At 36.8% G+C, this 26,880-nt stretch overlaps 1 protein-coding gene and 1 long non-coding RNA gene across 2 annotated transcripts; one reads left to right on the plus strand and one right to left on the minus strand.

The window, feature by feature from the left end:
* Positions 1–8,492: 8,492 nt before the first annotated feature.
* Positions 8,493–12,642, minus strand: LOC148848424 (uncharacterized). The gene is made up of 2 exons (XR_016100690.1): positions 12,412–12,642; positions 8,493–8,864 (listed from the first exon to the last, which is right to left on the minus strand). It is a non-coding gene; the product is annotated as an uncharacterized LOC148848424 (long non-coding RNA).
* LOC148848425 (proteasome subunit alpha type-6-like) lies at positions 12,438–26,692 on the plus strand. Its single transcript, XM_088949400.1, has 9 exons — positions 12,438–13,401; positions 13,674–13,768; positions 13,857–13,938; positions 16,000–16,096; positions 20,320–20,378; positions 20,547–20,629; positions 23,362–23,457; positions 23,723–23,782; positions 26,335–26,692. Exons 1-9 carry the CDS (start codon positions 13,326–13,328, stop codon positions 26,425–26,427), a joined length of 741 nt encoding a protein of 246 aa, XP_088805526.1. The 5' UTR covers positions 12,438–13,325; the 3' UTR covers positions 26,428–26,692.
* The last annotated feature ends 188 nt before the right edge of the window (positions 26,693–26,880 follow it).

Here is a 26,880-nt window from a genome sequence, read left to right on the forward strand (position 1 = left end):
TGCTCTTGCCAAATGAGTTAATAATTGTGATAGGTATAAATACAAAATTGAGACCGAAATCCACCATTTTTTATATTAAAAAAAAAAAAATTGAGTGTGAATGCCTCTTGAATTCCATGATTGAAGTCATTTTCAATACACAAATTAATTCTTATCAAATGGTATCAAAACTACTCGACCTTTGTTTGCATTCTCCCTAGCATTGATAAATTATCTTCTCTCAACAAAAGAATTGTTCCAACTAGGAATGGCAATGGGGTGGGCCCCGTTTCCGTTCCTGTGAAAATTCCTATCGGACCTATTCATATCCTCATTGGTGGGGACAAGGTTATCCCCCACCCCCCACTCTCTGTATTTTTCTATAATACCAAATTAAAAATAAAATAGTTAAAATTTACCCATTTCTTTCCTTATGATTTAGCTAATTGACAATATTGTCCTAGATTATTCCTAAGTTTTCTGACGTTTATCCGAAACCTTTTGTTAATGGAAAGACAAAAACGACTATTTTACCCATTTCTTTTCTTCAAATTTTCAAAATGAAACCAGAAAAGGGGAAAGAGAGTACAAGTCGAGAAAGAGAGATGGAGTATGTACAGTCGAACAGGAAAGACCGTAGGCAGGGAAAGTTGTCCCCGACAAACCCTTTCTACCTCCGGTTGCCAGAGCCTGAAAGCTTGGCTCTCTATTTAATGCAAAAGAAAGGGGTCTTTTTCCTCTTCTCCCTGTCTTTCTACAAACTTGATGAAATAGTTTGTTTCGTTATTCATTCTTCTTGACAGTGGAACAGGGGACGGCACAACAGTTGCCCCTCATCGTTGTTGTATTGCCATCACTAGAATCAGTGCTTGACCCAAGACCTTGTCTCTTCCTAACCCTATTCAATCCTCCATAGAGACCATCAAATAATCTTCCAAGGTCTTAGGGATGACGAATAGCATATCCTCTTAGCACCTGGTTTCCTAGTTGGGCCTTTGCTGAAAGCTCTATTTCTCGCCTTTGCCGACCCTTTTTCTATTATGACTTTTTATGCTTAGAACTCTGACCGCCAAGCTTCCATCAGTCTTCCTCAATCCTAGTGTCAAGTCTCAATCCTCTTCCAACTTTTAAGATAAAATAAAGGTTAAGCCATCATTCCAAATTCATTCTATTCTTGTGAAAATGAAATGATTTGTACCCCTAATATCAACAGGGGCTGATATTTACAGTTTAATCTGTCATAGCCACAGCATAAGGGCAGAAGCTTACTATTACAGGCTTCAGAAATTTGCCTAATGCAGATATCAGATTGGATCCTATTGAATCGACTCGGCTTTGTTGATTTGTTTTGTGTTCTCTGATATCAGTGGTTTTCTTCATCCATGTGTTGAAAGTGTGAAGAGAAGGAAGAAGAGTGAAGGAGGAGGAGGAGGGAGAGGGATGAAGGGTAAATTTGTGTTTAAAAAAAAATTATGTCACATAGTGTCATGTGTGTATGGATTTTGACGTAACACTAATAGACGCTAAGGGAAAGGGTAGAGCTAGTCAATTGTCAAAAGCAATATGGTTGGTTTAAGACAATAATTAAACAGTAAGGATACGGTTTGTTAATTAGCTAAACAATAGGGGTAGTTTAAGAAAAATTCTCTTAAAAATATTATACATATGTATATAGATAGGGGTGGGCAAAAAGCCAAAAAACCGAACCGATCAAAAAAAATGACTGAAATCAAATCGAAAAATTGGTCAACCGAACCGGTCAATTCGATTTCGATTCAATTTTCTTAAAAGATCGATAGTTTTGGTTCAATTTCGATTAACCATTTAAAAAAATGGTGGTTAACTGGACCAACCGATATATATGCAATAATATATGCATAATATTATATATTATTAATTTTTTTTTGAAAATCGAATTCAGCGGCCTGAGAGACTTTCAGCCTACCGATTTATTTATTTGAAAATTGGCAGTCTTGTCTTTTCCCCAGAGCCCAAACTGCCCCTTCTCTTTTTTCTCTCTCAGTTTCTTTTTCGCTTTTCTCTCTCACTCTCTTAGATGTCTCTTAACTTTTCTAACTTATTGTCTTCTTCGATAGCAACCGCGCGGCCCTGTGCCAACCACCAACAGCATGGCAGGCAGCAATACCAAGCAGCAATGCCAATCGCTGCCTCGCCGACAACACCATCTATATCTCTCTTCTCTCTCTCTCTTTCACCTCTCCTCTCTACGTCTTGGTCTCAATTCTCTTAACTCTTCTAACTTCTTGTCTTCTTCGATAGTAACCACCAAGCAATCGCGCGGCCCGCACCAACCACCAATAGCACAGCAGGAGGCAACACCAGTCACCGCCTTGCCAACAACGCCATTTGTATCTCTTTTCTCTCTCTCACCTCTCCTCTCAGTGTCTCTGCCAGGCACCATATCTCAAGTCTCAAGCTCTCACTTCAGACGACACTCAACAGCAACCACCGGTCCACCGATACTAACCAGTCTAGCATTGATGGTAACCATCGGCACCGAGAACAACCACTGACTACAACAATTTTAGTTTATTTATTTATTTATTTATTTTAAGTGCATAAAAAACCAAAAAAATTGAAGCATAATTAGCCGGTCCACCAGCTAACTGGTTCATCGATTGCATCGGTTCAGTTTCGATTTGGGTATTTAAAAAACCGATTAGATCGGTTCAATTTGAAAAATAGCCCACAGTTGAATTGTGATCACCCCTATATATAGATACAAGCATACACGTATACATATATATAAGTAGGGATCCCTTTGGGACTAGAATCGGGGGCCCCATAGGGCAAGGAGTACTCTCCCCGTCCCTACTGACGGGGATGAAAATTTCCCTACCCCCACCCCATTTGGGAAATGGGGAAAATTGCCATCCCTGGTTCCAACACAATCTATGACCATACATCTCATGCATGGTGGATCCCAATCTCATGGTGAGATGTGTAGATACCGATCATGTTGGAAGAGCATTGGAATGGTTTTTGTTGGGAAGAGATCTCAACTTAACAATATATTGGAAATATATATAACACGGACATTCTTATAATATGTAACAAGGTTATAGCCCAAACTTGGATTATGCATGGTTGCTTGGTTGAGTTGTTGAGATCTATTTATCACATTCGTTTCCGCAAGAATCTGTGATTTTGAGGATTTGGAAATCATTGATATGTGCATTGATGGCATGATGGACATAGCAATGCTATGTTAGGTCTCAAGACTCTCAACTTCAATAACTTAAGGGGGGTTGCTGGTGTTGATGGTTTTGCTTTATAAAACAAAATCCACTGCTTTCCATGTCAACAAAAGCAATAAATTTTTGCTCCCGTGGCACTTGTTGTTGAAAGTGATAAATATCGTTGGATGTTGATAATTCTATAAGTGTGAGAACATGGCATCTATGAATGATTGTTGATGTTGCCTAGGAATCAACCAATGAATTATTGTTTTGGATAGAATGGCAATATTTGTGGTTGATAGGCAAGTATGGCAATTGTTGCTTAGAAATGACTAGTACCTTGCTTGGAGTATGTCATATGGTACAAGTTCTAAGTTATGGCAAGGTAGAGATAGTTTATAGTAAATAGTTAAAGGCAAATAAAGGTAAGTCATATCATTAAGCTCTACCCATCTATATTTTTTTTTTCACTTTTCTTTATTTTGATAATATCTCTTATTGATGCTTGGGTTGTAAAGGATTAGAACAAGTCTATAGACTTTAATAATGCAATTGGTTTGAATTGGGTGTTGTGATTTTTAGTGTGCTTTAATTGCATGATTTGGAGTGGTAGTGCCAAGAGGGATGTGCCATAATTGTTTCCTTTTAAACACAAGTTTCATTATGATTATGAGTAAATTTGGAGATAATATTGTTTTGTTTTTTCATTGCAGGTTATGGTAGGAAACAAAGTTGGTTCTAGGTCCTCAATGAAATGGTTCAAGGACATGATAGTTAGAATTGCATTGAAGATCAAACACAAAGCATTACTTGAACTGACCCCGCTTGGGCATTTCTTAAATGCACCGCACGTGGTTGTAGAAAATGTCTTGCTTGGTGAGCTACTATAGTTGTTGGACTCTAAATCCTATTGTTTTAACCTATATAGGAGAAGCATCCCATTCATAAAGCAAAACATAGCTCTAATCACATGACTTAACTTGAAGGGTAGGTTTGTTGATCTCTCTATGGGCAATCATAATATGAAGTTATTTATGACACTGTTCAGTATGTCAAAAAATCAAGTTAAATATGTAGAGTTGGATATGGTTGAGCATAGGCTAAAAAAGATTATCACAATGGATTTAGTTGAGTTGATGCATGAGGTTAAATTGATCATTCTATTCATTTTAAAGGAAATATTGTTTCCGCAAGGTGGATGGAGGGTTAGTGCTTTTTAGGCCAGTTACATGAATGAATTGGATCATATCAAGGAGTATGTATGGAGCAAATGCATACACAATTACTTAATTAGTGCCCTGGATAGACTAGTATAGGGTGCCTGGGGGTAAGCAATGGCATAATCGTCACTATATCAGAAATGGCAATGAAGTGGGATGGGGGTAGAGCAACCCCTCATTGTCCCTGCCTCATTACCTAAATTCTCTACCCCATCCCCATCCCCATCCCCATTAGGTATGGAAAATCCTCGATTTTCCCCGCCCCATACCTAGGCCCAATCCAAAATAGTAGGCTACTATTTAGGCCTAATACTGACTTTAATTAACCGTGTATTCCCAACATTTTTATAATAATAAAAAAATATTTATTAACAAAGATACAACTAACTAGAAGCAATAAGGTGGAGCGTTGCACCACCTAGAAGCAAAGAAAATCTGCTAAAGAAATTTGTTATAGTTTTCTCTATCAAAAACATATTCTGCTATAGTTTTCTCTATTAAAAAATCAGCTATAATTTTGGCTTCAAACAAAAACAGTATGACAATTTTTTTGAACAACAAGCTGATTGCATGCTTAGAGCCAAGTAGGTAGTCAACCCAACCCAACTGGACAATGTCCAAACATTTTAACTTCTTTTTAGTGTAACCTGTAGACACAACAAATTCACTCCAAGCTTCCTTTCCATGTTGCACTTGTAAATAAAACAACAGATTTTTGAAATAATAACACTTGCATAAGAAATTTCATTAATGCAAAGTCAAATAAAGAAAAAATTGTAAGAAATCCAACAATGGCTATCAAATATCCACCATCATCTAGTTTAAAATTATCAATCACTATCATTCTATTTATCAAAAACCCAAGATATTGAAGACTCTTTTCGCTTCAAAGCATCCACCACCAAGCATAAAAAAAAAAAGCATGCACCAAATTCCATTTTCTTCTGCAAAAGAAAGTGATTTAAAAAGTGAAAACAAATCCTCATTCCACGTCTAACTCAATCCTAAGAAAAAAAAAAAACTAACCATATGTCAAACTTCTCATTGCATTAAGTTCATGTAATAATTTATTAATTTTGATGGTAAATAGCTCGATTTCAACATGAAAAAAGAACATTGATTTAAAGTGAAAAACAAACAAATTCCTTCCCAACTCAAAAATATTGCTTGAAAATCAATTAATCAATTAAAGAATTTAAAGCGAAGAGACAAGATTGAGACAGAGAGGGTACCACAAAGTTAATGGCTATCTCAATAGATAAAAACCATGCCAACCCAATTAAACACATATATTACATATCAAGTTCATTGAAAGCACACAACAAACACTCTTATTACTACTCAAATCCATTGAATGCATACACATTTGCTTTTGTTCCAATGCAAATTCAATAGATACCTACATCAAACACTTGTTAGTGTATGGTTTAGTGCCTTGTGTTTTATGTTTTATGGTTTTAGTGTGTAGTATATATTTAGGGTTTAGGGTTTTATGGTGTATGGTGGGGGAAGGGGGTTGCGTGGCAAGTGGGCTAGGCAAGTAGTGTGGGGCATGGGGCTGGGCAAGGGTATGGGACATGGGGTTGAGCATGTGCACACAGGGGGGCTTGCGGGCTGGCACATGGCTGGGTGGGTAGGTTGAGCTTGCGTGCGAGCAAGGGGGTGGGCATTGGGTGTTAGAGTGCATGCATGAGGGGTGGAAGGCTAATTGGGTGTTGGTAGAGTAACCAGTGTACACATTTTAATGAACACATGGGGGTCAACTCTACAACCCTAACATTCTAAGCTATACCTATTGCCCATTCATCTCAATAAAATATTATTTCGTCTATTAATGTAAATAAAGTATAACAAAAAATAAACAAGAGTAATTTGAATTTCAAGTATACGCAATAAAAAACGGTAAAACTTTGTTTATTGTTTTCAAATTAAGATTACGTTTGGACCATTCTGAAATTGAATTGTCCTCCGATAACATGCATAAGATCATGGATATAATAAATAAAAGATAAAAGTACAAAAATGAATTTTTAAGTTTAACAATGGATAAACAAAATATAATAAACCATCTTTAACTTTTAAGAGAAAAGCAAACTTGTGTAACTTCAATCTCTAACTTGCAACTTCAATTATAAGAGACGATCTAAGTTGACTATCGAGATAGGTATTGGTTTTCATAGAGAAGAAAATAGTCCCATGTAAGACGTGACCAGAGCTCTGTCAGCGGCAATGGGATGTAGCAAAACGATGGTAAGGTTTTCACAGTTCAAAGTTGAAAATGATGACTATTAATTACAATTAGGTAAATTTCAAATTTAATCCGAGATATACTAGCGGAGAGGCCCTGCGTTGCAAGGACAAGTGGAAGGTAAAATGTTTTCTTAAACATGTGTATAATTTCCACTTTATTACAGTGACTTGGAATAAATGGCCATATTCAAAGAAAAATACACTTCCTATAGATGGTTTGATTCAAAGCTTGAAACCTAAAATAATTCATATCTATGTGTGTTGTCCCTTTGAATTGCATGATACATGAAAATTGCGTATTGTGCGTATCAATACTTGAACCTTGGGTGGTAAGGGTCATTTCTTCTTGTTTCTACATTCTAAAGAACTGCCATACATTCAGGTCAGACAATGAATGGAGCAAATCAAGAACATCAATAAATTCATACCCCTGCATTTGGTAAGCTAAAACCAAAAAAACTATCCACACCGTACAACCTCATGCAGTGGCCACTGCATTTTTGAAAGATGACAATTCACAATCGTGATAACTAGGACAATAGAATGATACACCTGTGTATCCAAAATTAAGAAGATGAAAGCGAAATTGCTTATTTCTTTTTACACTATACAAAAACATGGAAGTCATGCCTATGCAACCTGAATCATCCCAATCATGTTCAAATTATCAACACAAGACTCTTTGTAGTTGGGAATTCTAAATCTGGTAGCCATAGATAGAAAATTGTAGTATAACGAAGTTATGCTAGTAATAATGGAGAACAACATCACTTCGTACCACCACAAGAATGCATGTCACTTCTTCGAAAGGGCTCGTGAGAAGATCCTCTTGCAATATGGGTTGGTGCGTAAGATGGATGCATGGAGCCGAATTGCATCAACCAAGGAAGCATGGAGAGGACCTTGGTTTTACAAAAAAGATTTAGAGAAAAAGGGTAAAGAAATTTCAAAAATACTCATCTCACTCCAAATGCCAATGACTACATAAATAAGTAAATCAAACGCAGGTTCATAGTCAAACGTTGCTAACTCCTAGAGCAGACCGAATGACATAGTTTGCAAATGGGTGTTGTAGCAAGTGTTCGAATTGAGGCAATGAGAGCAATTCATGAATGATGTGTGACCGATTCTCCTCTCATAATACCTTGAGACATTTTTCTACCACATTACTACTAAATTTTTGTGTAGAAAGGTGAACATAATTCCCTTCAAACTGAGAACTTAAGTTGGCGGTGGCAGATGGTACCTTCAGGTTTAAGATATATTGAATAACATATTTTTTGAAACACAGAGAATTTAAATTTGATAAATAACATGGAAATGCTTCCACATGGGTGAAATAAATTTAAATGATTGCTAAGTTTTTTTTGCCACTCAAAGAAATGTAGGTGACGTCAACCCATGAGAAATGAGTGATGTCAGCCCACAATTTAAAAGTATTGCATATTTGTGTAGTGTGCAACATAATTCTACACCAATAAGCCAATATTCTAAAGAGGAGTGTAGATTTTAAGACCAAGTAAAACATTTGGACGGATTATTTGTGAAGAGCTTAATTAGTAGAATTAGAAGAGCCTTAAATGATGTATCACATACAAACAAATAGCCATGTGGAGAATTGAGAATAACCATTCACAAGTTAGATATGATAATACATGGGTTGCCTGAATAAAGGCATTGGCATGTCACTGACACGTGAGTATAAATACCCAAACACAAGCAAAGGGGTGGTTGCAATGATGGTGGAATTCTATATACATAGCAGACAGAAACATCATTGACATGATTCCTTCACCCCACCCCTCTTATCTACAAAATAGAGGGAAGATGCAGCCTTCCATCATATAAAAAGTCCTTAATAAACATACCTTAAAGGATCACATGTCATCATGAAGAAAAACACTATCATATTTAGTTACTACAAGACCACAACTAGTTTCTCAAAAGTCATAATAGCACAACCATAAACTTAAATTCTTCCCCCCTACACTGCATAGTTGGTGATTCACTTTTTTTTATATCTATACCTACGCTTGGGTCCCCAATAGGGGCCTTAATTCTCTTTTTTTGTCATTTTTGGGAATAACACAACATCACACATAGATCTCCTTCAATGTCAATGGTAGTGGGACTTGAATCCGCATCTATGCTGGGATCCTGCAAGACAGCTCCTACGTTGCATAGCTCTCCTTCAATGACTTGCAAGACTCGAATCCTGCAAGACAGCTTGACTCTTAGCCTTAGTCTACTTTAGCTACCTCTAATTAAATTTTTTCTTTTGATTTTTGGAAGTTTAGATAGCATTGCATATGTTTTTAAAAGGAGTTCAATTATCAACTATAAATCTATACACACCATACACACCGAACAACTGTTATAGGAGCAATGTTCCATGACAACTTCTCCCTCTTGGTTAGGCCTTCCACTCTCTAATTTTATATAAATTAATTCTGAATATTCACTATAATGGTGTGTAAATATTCCCTTATTTACACATGCAAGTTATTTTTCACTCAATTAATTCCAATACATTTTGCCTTCAAACCAAACTCATTAATATCATATTTTTGCATATAGCAACGTTACAAATAGCAATGAGATAATTTCCTTTTTTCTTTTGTTCTAATTTGATTGCATTTTATCAATAGTTATGCATAATTGCCATCATTATGTGGAGAGTATGAGTATTCTCTATGAAAGCCTTACCTCATAAATCAAACTTTTATCATGACACTCAAACACTTGTACCTTCCTTCGATGTATCAGATACCTACACATTGGTGCCATGTTGTGTTGATTATTTTCAACTTTTTAGGGTAAATCTGATGTCCAAAACCTCATTTAGCTGCATATGCTTTACTTGGGTAACATAGACCTATGGTATAAACATAATCATTTTCTAAGCTTTTTATTGGATGGTAAGAAAATATGGTTGGCATGGCAACAAGGTTTTTTGTTTATCCAATATTAGTTCCAGTTATACTACCTGGACTTAACTTCGGATGTTTTTTTTTTTTTTTATACAGCTTCAGCTCTCATTCTTGAATCATTCTCAGATTTTAGTCCAAGATTTCACCATTTCAACAAGAAAAATGACCCATAGATTGCAGGATTAGTTAATCAATTTAATTTCTAGGCCTGAAGATGTGCAATTTTATGTTATCCATACTATGTATAATAGTGACTTGTAGCACTAAAAAAAGCGTAGTATTACTCTCCTGGTCTCCTTGTACTTTATCTCAACAATTTATATCGTTTATCTAAGAAAAGAGAGTGATAAGTGGATTTCACAACTATCACTCTGCTATTGGGGAGAATTTTGGATGTCCCTCATGGTGTTGGTCCAAGTGAATAGGTTTGTTAGCATATAAATTTTGACAACGAACATGAGGATTTCACAACTACGTTCAGCAAACTTGTGAACTACTCCAACTAACCATGTGAAACTATCTCAAAATTTTATGGGTCTCTTTTGAACCATATGCATTAAAATGTCGATGTTGCTCAACTCTTTTTATGCAGTACAACAATTTATCTTCAATTTTCAGAATTGCATCATTTCTTGTCTTACCATAAATCTTTGAACTGAGTGGTTCAACATTTTACAAGGTACAAATGATGATGTGGTTAATTGGCTTCATGGGAATAATCTATGGCAATTGAATCTACAATGTAACATCAAATGATTCTTTAGGATGTTCAAATTTTTAACTATTCATTTTTTTCCTGATTGACTGGTACATCTCTTTTAGAGAAACCAGGCAAATCCCAGGAAAAGACAAAGTATTTACTGGACAAAATAATTATTTGGATAGAATTTTACTTTGACAAATGACTATAATTAAACTATTCTCATTTTTTCTACCTATAAAAGGAGGAAAGGCCTTATTTTCCACAAACAAAAAAGGCCTTATTTTCTGTCCCTACTTAAAATTCTGTTCAAGTAGGTAGTCCAAACAAAAAAAAAAGGCTACCTTTAAAGGTCATCCCCAATATTACCTGTTACTTTCCACTTTATGGAGCAAAAACCAATGCCTATCAGTTTATACCAATTGATACTTTTATTCCTTGATAGATATAGATCTCTCTTGTGGGGGAGAAAATATCTTATTTTTATTAGTCAGTGTTATGAAATAGAACATTCATGCATGATTGTATTTGTGTAGCAGGCAAGAGAAGTTGGGAAAATTTTATAGAAACAGAGACCTAATTTTTGTTGCGATGGAGTCAAAGAGAGTACCAAAAAAGCCCAAACGACAAGAATAGAATGAGAGGAAGATAGAAGGAGAATAGTGGAAGGCTGATGCAATGTGATCTTCAATGAGGCTGGCACAAAAAAGACAAGTCAACACATAAAAAATACTAGAGTTCAATATCAGTACAAAAAAACAAAAACTTGGTTTGAAGTATAAAATTATTGAGTTTTGTATCTAATAACATACCTAATTTTTATTACAATGTAGTAAAAGATTTTGGGAGTAGCACAGTGTCAACAGTATAGTGCATGATTGTATTTGTGTAGCAAGCAATAAAAATTAGACAAAATTTATAGAAACAGAACATAAAGACCTAATTTTTGTTGCAATGGAGTAAAAGGTAGTACTAGAAGAACCCAAACGACACTAATGGTATGAGAGGAAGATAGAAAGGGGAATAGTGGAAGGTTGATGCAATGTGAACAGTGGAAGGCTTGGCACAGAAAAGACAAGACAGCACGTCATAAATATTAGAGTTCAATATCAGTATAGAAAAAAAAAACTTGGTTTGAAGTATAAAATTGTTGAGTTTTGTATCTAATAACATACCTAATTTTTATTACAATGTAGTAAAAGATTTTGGGAGTAGCACAGTGTCAACAGTATAGTGCATGATTGTATTTGTGTAGCAAGCAATAAAAATTAGACAAAATTTATAGAAACAGAACATAAAGACCTAATTTTTGTTGCAATGGAGTAAAAGGTAGTACTAGAAGAACCCAAACGACACTAATGGTATGAGAGGAAGATAGAAAGGGGAATAGTGGAAGGTTGATGCAATGTGAACAGTGGAAGGCTTGGCACAGAAAAGACAAGACAACACGTCATAAATATTAGAGTTCAATATCAGTATAGAAAAAAAAAACTTGGTTTGAAGTATAAAATTGTTGAGTTTTGTATCTAATAACAGACTTAAATGTTTTATCTAGTAACATGCAGACCTAATTTTTATTGCAATGGAGTAAAAGGCAGTACCAGGAGAACCCAAACAACAAAAGTGGAAATGGAGGAAGATAAAAGGAGAATAGTGAAAGGCAATACCAAAAGAGTAAAATGATAGTAGAAGAGGAAAGAGAGAATGATGATTACAGTAGTATGAAGTTCATATAAGAAGGAAGTGTTGTATATATAGAAAATGATCAACAAACAAAACCATTTGCCAAGGAAATGAAATTATAATGGCTATTCACCAAGTCAATCACACACTGACTGCAATACGAAGAGACATAAACTTTACACAATTAATCCCACTGAAATACGAAGAGGCAGACACTTTCCCAATCGAGCATGCAAAACAATACAGTAAAAAATCCCATTGAAATACAAAGAGACAAACACTTTATACTATTAATCCCAGTCGAGCATGGAAAAAAAAATACATCAAAATAATTCTTGGATGAGAACTGCTGCAAGTGACGGGAGGACATAATCTATCAGATTTATCATCGATAATATCTATGCAGCATGTAGTACGCGTGTCCATCATGCAAAAATAATTGATCATACTTCCCTGGAAGGTCGCCGGAAAACGACAAGGTAGTCTCTCTTTCGGATTCCAAAACAGGGCCATGGATCTTGAAGGGCAAAACAGGACCATTGAGACCGTCCTTCAAAGAGGAGATAGGATCTCCTTCGAACATCAGCGTAAACAAGGCCATCGAAGGTCGCTGGAATCTTGGAGGGCAAAACAGGAAGGTTGCCAGAATCTTCGAAGAGGAGACAGGCTCTCCTTCGGACAACAACGTAAAGAGGGCCATCGAAGGTCGTCGAACAACAATGTAAACAGGGAAACTCGAAAGGGAAATAGGGAAAGAGAGGGCAAAACAGAACGGTCGTTGGAATCTTCAAAGAGGAGATATGCTCTCCTTCGGACAACAGTGTAAAGAGGGCCATCGAAGGTCGCCGGACAACAACGTAGACAGGGAAGCTCGAAAGGCCAAGGAGCTCCATCAAAGAGGGAGACTCAAAATCCGTAATGAGAGAGAGAAAAAGAGAGAGAGAGAGAGAGAGAGAGAGATTAATCATTTTTTTTCTACCAAAAAAATCATTTTCTTTATCACCATTAGACATAATATGAAAGATGGAAATTCAGGGGAGGTTTAAGTCTTTTACCAAAAATCTTCATAAACCCTGAATATGAGCCGGGAGCCTGGGCCTGGACAGCATAAATTAAACTTCGGAGTAAGGACTAAGAATTAGGGCTATCGGTCAACTTATTTTGCTTAAACCCTTTGCCCACGGGCCACAACGGCCCAAGTTTTGTCTCTACTAGCTTACTCAAATACTCGCCTGTCACCACCTTCTCCCTGGCTTCTTGCCTTCTTGGTGCGCAAGTTTAACCAAGCGGTGCCTTCGTCTTTGAAACAGAAAACTAGAAAACTTTCTGCATTTCCTCTGTGTAACGATCGAAGAGCCTAACTATGAGTCGTGGAAGTGGAGGTGGTTATGATCGCCATATAACGATCTTCTCCCCCGAAGGTCGTCTCTTTCAAGTCGGTAAGTATTCTCGTCCGCCACTGCAGTATCTTATGACATTTCCCCTAAAAAAGGGTTGAAAGAATTACGGTACCCAAATATTTGAGACGCATGGATTTTCTCTGGTTTTATTTGAGATCTGCATTGAATTGTCGCATCACGGAACTGCTTGATTTGTTTACATGCTTTTTGACGAGGTTTTCTAGGTCCTCCCGACCCCCCGCCCCTCCACCCAACCCCAAGAGCGCAATAATTGAAATTTTTGCTATGTGGGTCTTTGAATGGATGAACAGAGTACGCTTTCAAGGCCGTTAAGGCTTCTGGGATCACCTCGATTGGTGTCCGTGGAAAGGATTCCGTATGCGTTGTCACACAGAAGAAGGTCCCGGTGGGTTCAATTAGCAGATTATGTCGAAATTTCTTTAATTTATAGTTGGAATTGTTGTGCCTAATTTGGTTCCCGGTTTCTGATGCAGGATAAGCTTTTGGACCAAACTAGTGTTACACATCTTTTTCCCATTACCAAATATCTTGGATTATTAGCCACCGGAATGACAGGTTTCCTCCTTATATTTTTCTGCATAACTAGCTTCTTTGAGTAATGATGCTGTCTAAATACGCAGTATATATTGGGAGGTTTTAGAGATAGAGATGTTGTGAAACTTGTTCCCCCACTCCCATCTGGTTTTAATGGTTGAATTTTGGAGTGTTGGTATATAAACGACAATGTTTTTGTTTTAATTGGCATGCGTTTCTGTTTTTCCTCTTCAATTATAGTTCATAAAGAGGATACGAATAGCAGGGCTGAAATGAAGTGAAAACACATAAAAGTAGTCTGTATGCATTTACTGAGATAAGAGGTAACAAGAGAACCCCAAGTGAACTATAGCGGAGCTAATGCACCAAATCATGCCAAAAGTCTGTGGTCAAACATTCCTGGGCAAAAGTAGGAGTAAGACGAGATTGAAGAGTATCTGCACTTGTTTTAACGTGAACCTCTTAAAAGGGAGAAGAAGAAGAAATATAGAAAATAAAAAATAAAAAAAATAAAAAGTCAGAGAAAAGAAATCAGTACAGATCTTAGAATTGTAAGAGCACCTATTAATCTAAGATCTACATATTGATGCTATTCTCACATGGGAAGGTTTGACTAATCGAGTGCCATTCTTTTCACAGAGGAATAGCTAATTGTGATTTTGACATGTTAGGGAATATAGAACTTTGGCATCCAAAGCGAACATTCCTGTTGATCTGAGTTTCATTGTCTAATAATTCATTTGCAAACAGTCTAGCCAGGGTTAGGATTTTGAGGAAGAATTTGTATTGGGGATTATTTATTTATTTTTATTAGTAATATAAACTACCCTTTGAGCTGAAATCCTGGGGCAATATGTGTTATTTTTGAGCAGTGATTTAAAAGGCATGCCTGAGACGTGACTAGGCACTTAGGTGAGGTGCATTTTAAGGTATGCGTCTTGCCTAAGCCCCAGGCACAGCACTTTCAAAGTGTGCATGCCTGGTCTGCCTTGCACTTCAGCCCAGGCGTGCACCTATTTTTGCTCTTTTTGTTCTTTTTTCAACATAGCGGCACCCACCCCCTATTTGCTAATTTGTTCAGTCATTAATCCTAGTAAATTATTTTCTTAAAAGGCAATTAACTTTTTACAATCAGCAATGCAGAATTTATTTATTGATAAGATTAAAAAAGCATATACAACAAGAAGTTGTAGGCAGAATGATAAACCCAAGAGAAGAAAAACCACTAATTACAAACCATTAAAAAGCAATTAAAATTATGAAATCGTTTTTTTTTTTTTGTGTGTCTGTGGAAGGATTAAGAATTTAAGACCCTAACATAGAGTTGTTTGGGCTTGCCTTAAAGGGCTTGGTACAAAGGTGGCTCATAGAATCAAGAGTGCAAGATGTTCTACATCACATTAGCTATTTGATGTAATGCAATTAATGAAAAAAAAAAAAAGAAATTGTGGGTTTTACATGTTTGAAAGTGTTTTATATGTTTGGTTTTATTTTATAAATTTTCATTTGAATGCACTTTGCATGTTATGTGTTTATGTATTTTAATTTTAGACAGTTTTTTAATATTTATTTTAAAATTTAAGTTTATATTTTACTAATATTATGTTTAATGTATATATTTTTACTTTTTTTTGCATTTTTGGCATTTTTTGTATTTTTGCGCCTTGCTTCAAAAAGGTGTGCGCCTTGCCTTGCCTTGTGCCTTGGCCGCAAATTGCCCCTAGTGCATATTTTTTTTGTCATGCACTTGACACTGTTTTTGAGTTTGTGTTCTTTTTATAATTGGTCTTCGTTTAGGTCATTCTGCTTCCCCTTCTATTTTAAGGCAGGAATTCTTGTGTTTGTATTTTCTTTATTTTATTTTTCCCTCTTCCCTCCATTTTTTTGCCTTTTATCTCCCTTAAAAAACTATGACCTGTCTGACTAAAGTATTAGGTTGCATACATGAACAAAAGATTAAGCAACCAATAATATCTGTGTGCTTCCTATTATTAATGGGTTCAAATAAGTATATTTGTAGTGGGTATTGTTTAGTGACTTGAAGTGTTTCTATTATACTAATGATTCTACTATCATTTCCAGCTGATGCAAGGACTTTAGTTCAACAAGCAAGAAATGAAGCAGCAGAATTTCGTTTTAGATATGGATACGAGATGCCTGTGGATGTGTTGGCCAAGTGGTACTTTATCATTGCCTAAAAAATATTAATTTGATTGTCATTGCTGATCAAAAAACATTGCTTTGTGGATGTATTGGTCAAGTGATATTTTATAATTGCCTCATAGGGTGTAGATATTGTACAAATTTTCTAATTTTGCATCCAGATTCCTAAATAGAGCCTAAAACAATTAAACTTGAAGGATAGAAATGGCAACGGGGCGGGGCACCCCCTCCCTATCCCCCAGAATCCCCTATCCCATTCCCACTCTGTCCCTAGTGGTGGGGCGGGGCACCCTTCCCCCATTGGGGATGGGGAGTCCTTGAATTTTCTCCACCTTGAAGAAACTACCTAAAAATACATCAAATTTCAGGGGTATTTAGAAATAGGATTATGGGAATTTGGGAGTATTTTAGAAATGTGATTATGGGATCCTAGGTTTTGTGGAGTTTGGGGGAAATTCAAGGGTATTTTAAAAATTAATGTTAAACCTAGGAATATTTTAATAATTTACCTCTGGGTTTGTGGAACTATATGCAAACCCTGTCCCTGTCCCACCCTTGATTCGGGGCAAAAATATTTTCCCCGTCCCTCCAGTCCCAGTTTAAGATTGGGGAAAACCTGCCCTATTCGGGGCAGGGCCTTGGTTTTATAGGGAAAATTGTCATCCCTATTGAAAGATGTATAGAACTGTTTGAGAAGATATATAAGTTTCATTTGATGACATGCATAGGCTGATCAGCTTGTACCATTCTCTTTTATGGGGAGATGCTTCTTTTTTATAGCTCATATGGATAAAATTCCATTCTTTTACCTGTAAAAAAGGAGATATGAGTTTCATCAAGAAAATGACCTCCATCATTACTATAAAAGTTGTACTAAGCAACAGTCTGAATATGATAAAGATGCTTTCATTTGCAACCCGATCATATAATAATAACACTGTTAGAGATTGTTACATAAATCTAACCAAGACACTTTTTTCCCATGTCTAACTCCTCTTTTGTATGTATCCCATGTTTACTTATTAGATATTCGTACTAAATTGAATATGGTATGACACACACATTGGCAACTATCGGGCTCCTATGAAGTTCTATTAGGGCATCTTGTAGGCTACATGAATGACTCGGACAAATGGTTCTAAGTTCTAACTAGACAATTATGTTAACTACTAATGGAGGTCAACTGAACTCAACAAAGCCTTGGTCCAACTTTAGGTTCATAGTAGTGTTTTAAAAGTGCAAGGCGCAAGGGATTTTAGTCCATTGTTCTTTCCAAGGACCAGATAGGCAACCTCCAAGGCTAAAACAACTTGACCCAATGAAATTGCCTCCCCCCCAACGAAAAAAAAAAAAAAAACGAATGAAGTATACCTTATTACTTGCCACAAATTGATAACGTGATAAGCTTTGTCTGCCAATAGATCTAACACCAAAATTAAATTCAAGACCATATTCCTTTTAAAGCAACCAAATCATCATAGCGTCATTAGAGGGATGGTTAGATTTTGGGATGAGTGTGGGTTGTGAATCTCCCCTTGAAAGATGTGTTTCCTTCTTTGTATTTCCTCTCAATCCTTAGGCCCCGTTTGTTTACCAGTAAATAAGCTTTGGAAAGTTGGTCAATGGGTACCTTTTTCCCATTGACCAACTTTACAATGTTCTTTTTTCATTTACTAATGGTTTCCACGGTAAAATAAGCTCCACTTCCCCGGGTAAAACTTACCCATCTCCCAGGTGTGCAAATAACTTTCCCGCCTAGGGGGAAATTTTATAAAGCATAATGGGACAACTTTGCCAATTTTTATATTAGCTTTATATGGATAAATGTCATTCTGTTACTTACCTAGGAATCCTGGAAATCAAAAGAACATGGGTAAGTGCACTTACTTAGGTAAATCTTACCCAAGAAACATTTACCTGGGTAAGTTACAAAGAAGCAAACCTATTGAATATTTTGGATGACCTTGTTTTTGATGATTCAGTGGATCATAGTTGGGTTTGTTCTCTCAGTCCCTTTTTCTCTTACCCACTTTCTCTTTCCATTCCTTTCCTGTGAAAGAAGTTTGATATGCCCCTATCCGTCCAAAAGTCAGTGCCTTTTGTTGGGATGTTTATCATGGGTGCATCAATACATGTGATCTACTGCAAAAGAAAGGCCAAATTGATGCTTGTCTCCCAATTGGTGCATCTTGTGTAAGTTGAATGGTGAGAGTGCTTTCCACCTCTTAATCTCTTGTCCCTTTGCTTGTTGTGTTTAGGAATGGTTTCTCTCTCTCTCTCTTTGGTTGCAGGTGAATCCCTCCTGTTAGTTTGGAAAGACTATTTAGCCCATCTTTTATGAGAAGCACAAAGAGAAGAGGTAGAATCTTGTGGAAGTGTGCAAGGGCAGCAGTTGTGTGACAGTTTGGGAGGAGAGGAAAAAATCTTTGAGGATAGAGAAAGAAATAAGGAGGCAATCTTGGGGACTATTACAGCATACTGGGTGAAGACTTAGAAACTATGTTCAGACTTTTCAGTGAAAGACTTTTTTTGAAACTGGGAGTCGATTGCCCTTTCTTCCTCTAGGAAACAAAAGCTCTTGGAGGTATGGATGGTCTTCTCCAATTGGTGGGTGGATGAAACTTAATTTTGGTAGAAGTAGTTTAGATAATCCAGGATCCTCTGGGATTGGAGGAGTAATTTGAGATGTTAGTAGGAAAATTTGTGGTTTGTTTTCGGGGACTATTGATCAGGGTGATTCAGTGAGAGCTGAATCCATGGCTGCTATTGTTGGGGTGCAAAAGGGGCATTATGGAAATTCAGAAATGAATTCTGCTGGTTCAAGTTGCTGTCAAGACAAGTGCAAGTTCAAGTAAGATGGGTTAGGAGAGGTCCACTAATGGGTTGGCGGATGGATAAGCTAAATAAGGAGTATATAGACATCATTTGTTTTGGGCTCAATGTTAAAAGGGTGGTGGGACTTCTTTTGTTGTAAAGGGTTTTATTCCTAACAACCTCTTGTTGTAATCTCTTTCTCTTAAAGCTTAAATAAATTCTTTCAGTTGCTGATAAAAAAAACGAGTGAACTGCCTCTTAATTTTGTTTTTGGTGATAAATAGAGAAAAAATTATTAAGTATAAGAGAAAGAGTACAAAAGAAGTGATAAGAAATCACCCACAATAAGAAAACAGTTTACAAAAACCACCCTTACAGCTGAACCATACCAATGACAAGTACCCAACTCTCACCTTCATCCCAGACCCTGACCTTCTCTTCCATCGATTATTTTAGTTCAACAAACTATTTTATTTTATTATTATTATTATTTTAAATTAGAACTACAATCCTCTCCTAACTCCCTGTCTCCCTCCCTTTCTTATTCAGGAATTGGCTTCTATTTTCTTCAAGCTCTTTAAAGGCTTTACTTGCATACTCCTCTCTCCCAATGAAAAACAAACCTAAGATGTGTTTCATCTAACCACCTCCTTCTCTTGGGAATCATCTAAGTCCTTTTCCCTCCTATCTTCCTTGTCTCTCGTCTTCAATAGGTTTTATTCTATACTTTACTTTTGAACCATTTCTTGCCTTCATATGATTTGATCAAGTTAATTTTACATTGTTTGATGATAAGGACCAAACATACAATCTTAATCTTCAGAGTTTGACAATGATACCGGAAAGGCATCATACTGGAAAAACATGTAACCAACAGTGGCCAATCAGGTGGTATTTGTCAGAATTCATTAGGGGGTGGGGTTGATTGGTCAAAGCCCTTCCGTTATCATGTCTTTCCAGCACCATAGATTTTTCCTAATCTAATCTTCAACTTAGGAGGGAAGTCAGTAAAATAGCTGGTCCTTTGTTTAGATTTATTGAATGTTCTTTTGTTGGCTCATGAGCTTCCTTTCCCTCTGTAGTCCTGTTTTGGACCAGGACTAAGATACAAACTCACACACGCACACACTGTAATTTGTTTTTGTCTTCCTTCTTTCCTTTTGTGCTTGTTATTATTATGGCTATACCTCCATTTTATGCGCCCCATCTCCAGGCAAAAAAAAGCATGTAAATAATTTACAAAAAAAGCTTTGCAGAACTATCCAAGCCAAACCAAATCAACACATCTTTTCTTGGCCATTGTTGCTAGTGTCCCGCATCCATGAAGTGCCATTTACTTGTGAAAGATAATAAAAGCATGGAGAGGGGGATATAGTGCAATTTCATTTGATGGGCTTTGGTTGACATCCCCCAGTGTGCATGCAGGATTGCAGACAAATCACAAATTTATACACAACATGCCTATATGAGACCTTTTGGAGTAGGTATGCTTTTGGTCTTTTCTATGTGTCTGTCTGTATGTATATGCATGTATTGTAAAACTTCATTTAATAAATTATGCGAATGATTAATTTATTTTAATCTGAAATTTTCTGTCTCTAATATATCTTTCTGTTCTTTTCCTTTTTCCTTTCCATCTGTGCATTTTGAAGCTACTATGATTTTGGGTATTGATGAAGAAAATGGGCCTCAACTCTTCAAATGTGATCCAGCTGGCCACTTTTTTGGTCATAAGGTGCCTGTGGAATTGTTTCTTTCTGTTATTATACTTAAGATGTGATATTCATGATGCTTCTTTGGTTTGTTTTTCCCCTGATCAGTAACTGATCAAGATTTTTTAGAATCAGTAATAGGAGTTATAGTGCAGAATGTATGAAGCCCGAACCCAAATCAAAGCCCCCTCCCACATCCCCCACCCTGATGGGGGATTTGATCCAAGGTCTCTGCTACAACCAGTTGCACCCTTCAGAATGTATGAAGATATTAAAAGAGATTTAGAGCCCCCTGCTATTGTGCAAAAGAGCTGCACCTCTGCCACTTGCCCCAATATACAATAAGCCCCAATAGAAATAAAAAACCATTCCTAATTTGGGGGATACACATCCCATTACAGGGTACCATTAAATCCTTCCCTAGCTGGGGATTCAACAAGATAATTTGTTGATCTGAAGTATACTACATGATGTATTCAACTATTCAAGCTAGAATCCAAATCCTTGACCTCTGAAAATGCCATTCTTTTTCACTTTATGAATAAATTCCCTGAATTATTAGTAGAAAAATGTTGATATAAGTACAATGGCATACAGATGCACATTAAAATGTACACATATGCACGTGATATGTTTAAGGAACAGATGAACCATTTTAGGGATGTGATGAGGTACTATTATATTGGTCGACCATCGCCTTTTTGTTGAAAACAAAATGAACGGAATTTGTAATACAAAGCTAGGGGGGTGAAAGGAATCTTGTTCAAGAACCAGAGGAAGGTTTTAGCTTCAAAGAAAGGAAAGGAGAAGGATGATGGGAATGGGTCGTCACTAGGTTTGTTCAAAACGTTGAAGAAGTGATGGCAGTGGAAGATGGTAGGATGAGTTCTTCGTCATGAAATTGGCCAGTGCCAGGGGGGGGGGGGGAGAACCCAGGGAGCCATGCCTTCCCTATGGTTTTGGCTCCCCTCATAAAAAAAATTACTGGCTCAGCCCCTGGTTAGTGCACAAATCTGACTGCCTAAGCAAGATGGGGTGGGGGTTATGCATCAGGATGAGCGTTTGTTTCATGGTGAAGAAACATTTTTGGGTTCTTCAGGGAATATGGTAAGTTTGGAATTGATAGATCTGGCACTGAATGACTGTTCTCATGTTGAAGCCCCAGAGTTAGTGATGTCAGATTTGGATGCTTCAACAAGCTTGGAGATTGTCTGTAGTGCTCAACAAGGGGAAGAGGTAGAAAGAGTTTGGGGCGGAAAAGGAATGGAAATGGATTGGGGAATGGAATTGAAGTGGCTAATATTGGTGACAACACGCTTGAAAATTTGAAGAAATACAAAGGTACAAGCAATGGACATTTGGTTGAATTCTTTTATCATTTGAAGGATGGCCTTCTGGGATAAGAAGAAGGGGGTGAAGATGAAAATCAAAATTCAGAAAGGTACTGAGAAGATCAACTCACTTGATAGTTCGAAGGAAGATTCTAGGAGGAGCTTAAGGGAGATGGCTTCAGATTCTCAAGAAATTAATTTGAAGAGGGGAAAGTGGTTGTGAAAAGATTGATAAAGACCAAGAGGAAGAGGGTGAGGTAGTTTTGGATAAAGTGAGAAACGTAGGGAAGAAGGTTGATCTGGAAAAAAATCGTTGAAACAGAGGTCCATTAAGCATTTTGCAAAGAAAATCTTCATGGAATTAGAAAAGGAATCTGCATTAAATAAGGCTTAATCGAGGGAAGAAGATTTTTTTTTTCAGCTTCTTACAGGGCGGAGTATTATTTTTGGTTTCTGGGTTTGGGTGAGATTGAATTTTCTGGATGTATTGAGGGACTTGTAAGGAGGCCTTCTGATGTCTTCGAAGATTTGTGTAGGGGCTTTGGAAGTTCTTATTAATGGATGGCAGGAGGGAGTTAGTTTTTTACTGTCTTTTTTGGTAGGTGATATCTTATCACCCTTTCTTGTATTCTCCTCTCTTTTCTTCTTCTAATAAGATTTCCCTTTTATTTATTTTCAAAAAAAGAAAAATGTACACAGATGCACACATCTAAAAGTGACTTATGAGGAATGTGGCTTATATTTTTGGGTGTCAGACTCAAAGTTGTACTTCACTTCAAGGTGTAAGCCTCATACATATTTTAAAACACTTTCTTTTTAGTTTGAGACGAGATTTTATTAAAAGGTAAAAGAAAAGTACATAGTCATTCCCAAGAACAGGACAAGAGACTTGAGGAAGCTCATATTTGAATTCCCAATGACATACAGAGTCTTATCCTGAGCTTGAAAGAAGGATTGCAATATAGCTTTCCCATCCTTACCTCTTCTGTAGCTGATGAATTTGCTAGAGAGTTGGCTTACCTTTGTATTCATTTGAACGAGATATAAAAAAGGCATATTAACATTTCACATCTGTCCTATCATCACTTGTGAACTTCCTTTGTACTACAGTCCATTTTTTTCTTAGCAAGCGTAATTCATGAAGAAATGAGAGTGCCTTAGCTATAGTGCAATCTCCTCTACCTAATAGTATGACTGCGAAAATGTTTAATTATCTTGAGTTAGGGTGATCTCATAATTTTGACCTTATTCTGATCTAATTAATCTATATATGCACACTTTTTTGTGTGTGTATATTAGTATATATTCTGATTTAATTTTGATCTCATAATTTTGACCTTATTCTGATCTTAATTAGTCTATATATGCACACAACACATGTGTGTGTTAGTATATATTCTGATTTTACCTACTTCATTTATCAGGCTACAAGTGTTGGCTTAAAAGAACAAGAGGCAATTAACTTTTTGGAGAAAAAAATGAAGAATGATCCTGCATTCTCCTATGAGGAAACAGTACAGGTAAACATAATATTTCTTGATGGAATTCTACATGTATTACCTATAGGTCTTTTACGCATCTCCAATGGACATGGACATGGGGATCAGATCTAACACTTGGGAGTTTGACACAGTAAGACAAGAAAGCATGGATTGATCAACATGTCTGTAGCAGAGGATTTTTGTTACTTTATTTAACCTCCAATTGGTAGTTAATTGTCAAGTTTTATATATTTGTTAGTTTCATTCAATCCTCTAACTTTGCCACCTTTCCTCTATTATGTAGACTGCAATTTCTGCTCTGCAGTCGGTTCTACAAGAGGATTTCAAGGCCACTGAAATTGAGGTATCACTTCTCATTTGGTCATTCGAACCACTGATAGCATAAGCAGCTTTTTCATTGCTCATGTTGTGGTACCACTATTATTCCATGCTGTTATTGACTCCTCATTAACTTACTTTATGCACTTGCACAAGTCTCTAGCTTTCTGTCACAGATTTTTCAACCATTTCCTGGTTTACTTTTATTACTTTTAGTTGATACTTGATAATGCTTTCAAATCTCCTAGTGTTGTTTTTCTACTTCTCTACCAGCAAGAATTTGTTGAGATTTTGGGGTTAGTGGAAGCTTTCTGACAAAACTTGTCCATGAAAGATTCTTATCTTTCGTTTCAATGACTACCCGTACTTGGAGCCCCTTTCCTTTGTATAATTAAATCTCTTTCATTCTTTCAGTTCATCCACCTTGGTTTTACTTGTTTCTTGACTGATCCTGCATTCTGATATATGCTTTTGAGAGGAATCAATCAACAAACAAATAAAAGTGAGAGGAGTGAACTGAAAGACAAATAGATTATAATTCTTGACTGTTTCTGGTAAAAAAAAACCAAGTACCAATCAAATTTTAGTCCTTGACAATTGCATCATTTTCTTATTCTTGACATTTTCCTTCATTTTTTTTATCAAAAAAAACCATGAATCTGCCCATGGAAAAACAAGATTGAAAATGGTCCCAAATATCTGACTTGGTCCTGAAACTAAGGGTGCACATTCCTAGCCTGGTTCACATTTTTTTATCAGAAAAAGATTGTTTCATTAATTAAAATATGTGGAGTTAATTACAGACTGATGACCCAATAGTCATCCCCAAGGATTACAACCCAAGTTACAATGAGTCCCAATATAGTTGCTGCCTTGTATCCCCTTGTTTGGCTGAAGTATCTGCTAACCCATTTGCACTCCTGATCCACCTAAAATCAGCATTTATATCCTTTGCTAATCTCTTCACTTCTCTGAAGATATGCTTGTGGGTCCATGGGACATGTCTATTACATTTTGCCCAAGAGATTACAACTTTTGAGTCCCCCTCCACTTCCACCTGATGGAAACCCAATTACTTTGCCAATTCGAGGCCCTGTAATAATGCCAATAAATCAGCCTTTGTTGAGTTTGTAATACCAATTGGCCCTGAAGATAGAGCCAATATCTTGCATTCTTATTTTTTATTGCTTCCCCAATTCGTGCCACTCCTGGGTTGCCCATAGAGCTTCCATCAAAATTTAGTTTCACTTTGTTTACCTCTGGTGGTTTCCACTCAACTATTAATAGTTTCCTGGCCCCTAGAGGACTGTGCTCTCTCTTTTCATGCCCTTTGGATGTCAGTTACAGAGAAAACTTGAAAACTGTCTAAGGTTTTTATCCACAATGCGACCCTCAGTTTTATGCTGTCAATGACCTCTTCCAAAGTTCTAGATTTTCCAGCAAAATTTTCTGTTATTTCTTTCTTCCCATACTCCTGAAGCAATAGTCGCTTTGGTAACTTTCCACATAATTCTCCCTTTCTTCTTTGGTTTACTCAAGAAGTTAGGATTGAAAATGTTTGTCAACTCTTGGGAAGGGTCCCATCTACAACCAAAGAGAGAACAGAAAAATTCCCAAATACGACGTACAAATGGGCAGGAGATCAATAAGTGGGAGAGGGACTCTCCACTATTCCTACAAAAAACAACACATATGAGGAGAGAGGCTAGTGGAACGCCTCCTTTTCTGCAGCAAGTCGCAAGTATTTACCTTACCAAGGAAAAGGGTCCAGCAGAAAGCTTGGATTTTTGGTGGGGTAGGCTTGCTCCAAATTTCTTTCATTTGTAGAGCCACCCCTTGGGGACTAGAAGAAGCAAGATGACTAAAAAAATTCATAAATTTCCAGGTTTGGCTTGGCACTGGGCCCACATCAGGCTCAGGAATTTTTTGGCTGGGCCTGGCCCAATATATACATATGTATTTATGTTTATATTATATTATAGGAAAAATCTATGCTGCCGGAAAGACATGATACCAGAAGGGATTTTACCAAATCCTCCTGTGAATTTGATAGAAAACCACCTGATCGGTTACTGGTTGATTGATTACAAGTTTTCCAGTATCATAGTTGAACCCCATATTATATATATAATTAATATGCATACATACATAAGTACATGCATGCATGCATGCATGCATACATATATATTAATGACACATAATATAAAATATTATATACTTATAATATAATGTATTTAAAGTCAAAGGCCTGGAAACCAGGGCTAAAGATCCAGGAATAACTTTTATCTTATTGGGCCAGTACATGGGCCAAGGTGCTGTTTCAAATAATCACGCTTTTTGGAGATTTTATTTTGGTAGTTCACTTACTGACTAACTTGGGAGTTGGGAGATGTTTAATTGCTCATATGTGCAATATAACTATGGGGGCAGGTGGATTGGATTATTCCCCAATGCCTTCAAGTTCAAACTAGTACCATGCAGAAGGGAGCAAGAACATGGAATATTGTCTAAAATTAATGTTTGTGGTTTCACTGAGAAATTTATGGACAATCATCTGGGACGTTTGGGTATTTGTAGGTGGGAGTCGTGAGAAAAGAAAATCCTGTATTCAGAGTGTTGCCCACTGAGGAGATTGATGAGCACTTGACAGCCATAAGCGAGCGTGACTGAGTTCGAAGAAGGAATCAGAGCTGCCTGGCATAAGATCATCTAGGTCGATTAAATACAGAACCATACTGGGCTTAAACTTGTATGATCTTAGCTTGCCTGAGCATGATATGAATGAACAGGTTTTGGTTTTTGGTCTTAAACTATGTAAACTTGTTCATTTGAAGCTCCACTGTTTTAACTTTTAGCTTAACGGTATTTCTCTTTTTGTATATTAAATTGGAATCCACTAGTGCAGTTGTTCTGGCCTCTGGGCAGTGTCTGGAAACGAACTGTACCATAATTAGATCCAATCCAATATAATGGTATATTTCTCCGAGACAAAAACAAGTAGGGTTTCAATGTAACAAAAATACAGTGGGAGTACGCCTATCTGGTACCCATTTGGGAGGGCTTTCATGCAGTGGCTTCTGTCGTTGTATGAGCCAAGAAACTCAGAAAGTGGTAGAGGCCTGC

This window comes from Nelumbo lutea, chromosome 6 (genome assembly GCF_056320005.1).
Source record: "Nelumbo lutea isolate HS-2025 chromosome 6, American lotus-T2T, whole genome shotgun sequence".
In the NCBI taxonomy this organism is placed as follows: Eukaryota; Viridiplantae; Streptophyta; class Magnoliopsida; order Proteales; family Nelumbonaceae; genus Nelumbo; species Nelumbo lutea.

Bases quoted from the DNA above. Each gene is read 5' to 3' on its own strand.
- LOC148848425 (XM_088949400.1), top strand. From the start codon at position 13,326: ATGAGTCGTGGAAGTGGAGGTGGTTATGATCGCCATATAACGATCTTC. The intron at 13,939-15,999 runs GTTTCCTCCTTA...TATCATTTCCAG, and splicing joins ATTAGCCACCGGAATGACAG to CTGATGCAAGGACTTTAGTT. The intron at 20,379-20,546 runs GTATGCTTTTGG...TGCATTTTGAAG, and splicing joins TATGAGACCTTTTGGAGTAG to CTACTATGATTTTGGGTATT.